The sequence below is a fragment of the Orycteropus afer genome, unplaced genomic scaffold (genome assembly GCF_000298275.1).
Source record: "Orycteropus afer afer isolate SDZICR_OR568_19922 unplaced genomic scaffold, OryAfe1.0 scaffold00037, whole genome shotgun sequence".
Classification (NCBI taxonomy): domain Eukaryota; kingdom Metazoa; phylum Chordata; class Mammalia; order Tubulidentata; family Orycteropodidae; genus Orycteropus; species Orycteropus afer.
In genome coordinates, this window is record NW_006921624.1 from 4,939,868 (window position 1) to 4,944,566 (window position 4,699).

General features: G+C 37.8%; 1 protein-coding gene across 1 annotated transcript in view; it reads left to right on the plus strand.

Annotated features, from left to right (window-relative positions):
- Positions 1-4,699, plus strand: part of CDK5RAP2 (CDK5 regulatory subunit associated protein 2) — a 233,458-nt gene that overhangs the window by 103,255 nt on the left and 125,504 nt on the right. The window contains exon 12 of the mRNA XM_042780378.1: positions 3,359-3,529. Within this exon, the coding sequence (XP_042636312.1) occupies positions 3,359-3,529 (171 nt within the window). The remainder of the gene's footprint in view (positions 1-3,358; positions 3,530-4,699) is intronic.

The following is a 4,699-nucleotide window of genomic DNA, read 5'->3' on the forward strand; positions in this document are numbered from 1 at the left end:
TCCAAGATTATCTTCTTTGTCTGTGTTAATTGGTTTCCCTTTTCTTTGTTGAAGAGGGTCTGTGCAATCCTTCTGCCTAGTCCGCCATCTTGCCCTTTTTTAACATTTTTGATGTATTTAATTACTTGTTATTATCCTTATTGGTATTCTAATTGTCCTGTTTTGGGCAGAGGAAAAACTTACTCAAGTTGATTCTTTGGCTGTAAGGTGAACAGTAATACCAGGGAGGTATGCACTCATTAGAACAGTCAACCATACAAGATCAAAAGGACAGCATTTGTCCAGTGATAAAGCTAAGAAGAGGAAGGGATAGGAAAGAAGGATGAATGCAAGTGGGAAATACGGGGGAGGAAGTGGGAAGAGTATGGGATTATGTTGTGGGGATTGCAATGAATGTCACAAAACAAAAGTGTATGCGTTGTTGAATGGACTATTTTGCTCTGTAAACTTTCATTGAAATCAGAATTTACAACAACAGAAAAAAGTTGATTCTTTCAGTGCCTTGGACATGAACCCTATGGTCTTTGAGAGCTTTCTTCTTTTTGGATAGCAACAAATTTTGGGCTCATACTGTACATTCCTGCCTAAGGCCTGGAGTCAGCCCTTTCCGTAAGGTAACCTTTAGTGTACATCAGAATCACCTAGCAGGTTTGTTCAAACACAAATCGACGGGCCTATTTTCAGAGTTTCTGATTCTGTAGGTCTGGGGTGGGGGCCAGTACTCTGTATTTTTGACAAGTTCCAGGTGATGCTCTGCTGATACTGCTGTTCCAGGGACCGCACTTTGAGAAACACTGCTTTAAGGAACTCTGGTTCTTTTTGTTGGCAAATGGCATTTAGACCTATAGTCTGGACGCTAGGGGGGAACACTAATTCTAAGCTTTTTCAGTGGAAGGAGGTAGGAAATAATAATAGAAAATAGAAGTTCATATTGATCTTTCCAATTCAGATTTAGAATTACAAATTTTAACTTATTTTATATTTTTATTCTTTTTTTATGATTGAACTCTTGGGTTTTAATGACCTTAATAATATTTTATTTTTTATATTTTTTTATTGTGATTTGGGTGAAAGTTTACAGAACAAATTCATTTTCCATACAGCAGTTCATGCACATTTTGTTTCATGGCATTGACTGCAATTCCCTTGTTTCCTTCTTTCCTGTGCATTCCTGCCCCCTAGAGCTGTCTCCCTGTGCAAACACTGCCCTCCTGTTCTCCCGCAAATGATTGCTGTAAGGAATGTAGCTACCTGATGTAAATGTTCACCCTGTGTGCCTATCTACTGTTTGGTTGGAAGCCACAGGAGTGAGTTCAATTCCAGACCTGATGGGTAACTAGGGGCCATAGTCTTGGGGGTCTCACCAGGTTCTGTCAGACCAGTAAACCTGGCCTCCTCCTTCTTCTTTTTTTAAAAAATATGATTTTAAGTTTTGTTCCACATTGTTCTCCTACTCTATCCAGGATCTCCTGCATTGATCCATTTCTAAGTGACAGTGGTAGCTGGGCACTATCTAATTCCTGTGGTCTCATGGACATATAGGCTGAGGGCCTCATGGTCTACTAGTAGTCCCTTGGATTAATTGTTTCCATGTGTCTTTGGTTTTCTTCATTCTTCTTTGCTCTGGACAAGCGGAGAGCCATTGTTGCATTTAGATGGCTGCTTGCAAGCTTTTAAGACCCTAGTCGCTACTTATCAAAGTAGAATGTAGAACAGTGTTTTTGTGTAGTATGTTATGCTAATTGAGCTTTTAATGACCTTAATAATATTTTATCTGGTAAATATATACACATGCACACATACACAGAGTGTTTGAATGATAATACCAGTATTATTACTGAAAGCATGATTACTGGAAAGATCTTTGGTAGTCTTTTTTGTCCTTAGGGGAATATCCTATTAGGGTTGTACAGATTACTCTGCTTTAAAGCTCTTGAAATGATTCTTCTCTGTTTGGTCAACCAGTCAACTTGATACATAGTTAGATTGTTTGTTCATTTGTTTTTGCTTTCAATTTTAAGGCATTTTTAATTTTTTTTTTTTTATTAGGATTTGGGTGAAGATTTACAGAGTAAATTCACTTTTCATAAGGCATTTTTAATTTTTAAATCATTATCTGAACGTTTGAATGGTTCCATAGTCACATCTGTAAAATGAGTTCTCACATCTGTCACTGTCCCTTTGACCTGTTCTGGGCCACCATCTAATTTATGTTATTGTTAAATGAATGGCAGTATGCTCGACATACTTTTTTCTTCTGGATCTCTTCCCTCCCTCATTTAACAATATATCCTGGAGATAACTTGCAAAACTAAACCAAATGCACTGCTGTGAAATCAATTCTGACTCATAGCAACCCTATAGGACAGAGTAGAACTGCCTCATAAAGTTTCCAAGGCTGAAAATCTTTACAGAAGCAGACTGCCACATCTTTCTCCCATGAAACAACTGGTGGATTCAAACCACTGACCTATCAGAAGCCAGATGCCAGCCTCTGTGCTACCAGGGCTTCTCGGAGATTACTTTAGGGCAGTAGATTTATAGAGTGAGTCCTCATTCCTTTTCCTTTATAGCTTGAGAGTACTCCATGGTGAGAATCTAGCATAGTTTTTTAATCTCTTTAAGGGACATTTTGATTGTCTTCAGGCTTTTGCTATTAGAAATTGTGCTTAAGTATTATGAATACGACATATTTTAAAGAAGTCAAAATCATACTGTATGTTGTTTTCTGTTTTTTTTTTTTCATTATAACATGAGCATTTTCTATGTTACTGTCAATTCTTTGTAAATGATATTATTTAAGACATTTTTTTTTCCTGGTTATGAAAGTAATAGAGTTATTTATTTAGAGATTTTAGAAATGCAGAAAAATAAAAAAGTAAAAATCAGCTGAAAATCACCCATAATCTCTACTCAGATACACTGTTACTATTTTGATGTGTTTCCTTGTAGCCTCAACAACAATTTGTATAAACATCTGGAAAACAGTCAGCATCCTATTACATAAACAATTGGATATCCTGGTTTGTTTTTACTCGTAATTGTGCTTTTTCCATGTTATACTCTTTCTGAAATTATTTCCCTATTGTTAGATACCTGGTTTCTTTCTTGTTTTTCAATATTGTAAATAATGATGTCATAAATTATCTGTGTATAAGATTTCTTTTTTCGAATTTCAGACTATTCTTAATGTTGGTTTTCATAAGATTTTAAATGAGAAGAAAGCACAGACTTGTTAAATACATCTATTAGCTTGCTCTTTTATAGCAGTAATTTGGCATGTCAAACAGGTGAGGGATTGTCACCTTGGATTTTTGTCAAGTAAATTCCATTTTTCCACTCTCTTCTGGTAAAACAGGACCTTGGAAATCAAGTTGAGAAACTACGCGGCGAAGTGAACAAAAGAGAGAAAGCAGTGGAGAAGCGTTACCAGAGTCTTTTGAGTGAAAGTAATAAAAAATTACATAGTCAAGAGCAGGAGATCAAACGTCTAACAGAAACTGTCAACCAGAAGGACTTGTTATTAATGGTACATACATTTTGTTTTCTTTTATATCTAAATCTTTTGATTTAGCATGCTTTGTTTTAATAATAACTGTTTTGCACAAACATTTATATAAAAATAAGATTATAATTTTCATTGCTTATATGTTCAGAGTACTTTAGAACTTTCTTTATGTCATTTGGGCCTAAGCTACTAGGAAGGTGGATTTGGAGAAATGGAAGCTCAAAGAGGGGAAAGAACTTACTGTGGGTCTGTTTTGCTGGAGTTTCCAGCCATCTTCACTGAGGCACTTGTGCGACAAGTACTTGCTGTTCCTTATTTCATGCTTCTTACTCCTCTGTACTTTTTCTCTAACTGTTCCTTTTAGTCTTAGATTGCCCTTCTTGTTTGATCATACAGTGAATCTTTGAGATTCAACTCAGACTTACAGATAAGCATGATGGATTGATTATAGATGTTTAAGTCTGTTTCCTTTTGAAACCTCATTAAAATGACAATGAAGGAATAAAAAGGTTTAAACCCACAACGACCAAGGGGAATGGGATGGAAACAATAACAAGTGTGACTTGTCAACAAAATTCTAGATTTGGCTAAGTGGTTGGGCAGGTAGTAACTGCATAGGATTGGGTTTTCTGTACTCTGCTGTAAGCCTTTCAGATGAAAAGACAAGAAGCAGACTGATGTATGCTACAGAACCCCAGAAAGGCTCAGCGGGAATTGGAGATACTTGACACCTTGAAAACAGGAGATTTGGCTGGAATTCCAAGTAGTTAAATGACTCCCTTCTCTGCAGCAGCAGCAGATGGAACTCTCTGGGGTTTACTTTCTGGACAGTCAAAATCAGAAAGACTCTGGACTGGGACTTTCAGGTGCAACTAAAAGCAGGAGTGGTCGCTTTAAAGGACACACGGGGACACAGGGAAAGTGTGTGCACCCAGCAGTGAGCTTCCTCTCATGAGAACTGTAGCCTGTGAGAGAAGAGACTGAAAGATGCTGATGGTGGAGGATCCCCCAACAGAACAGGCCGGTCGCCACCTGATCATCTCGGAGTGAGGCCTCATTGACAGGCCTCACAGAAACTCTGAGGACCTTTGTTGTTGTTGTTATGTGCCGTCGAGTCAGCCCAGACCCATAGCGACCCCTCCTTGGGTTTCCGAGGCAGGGTCACTACGGAAGTAGGATTGCCCAACCTTC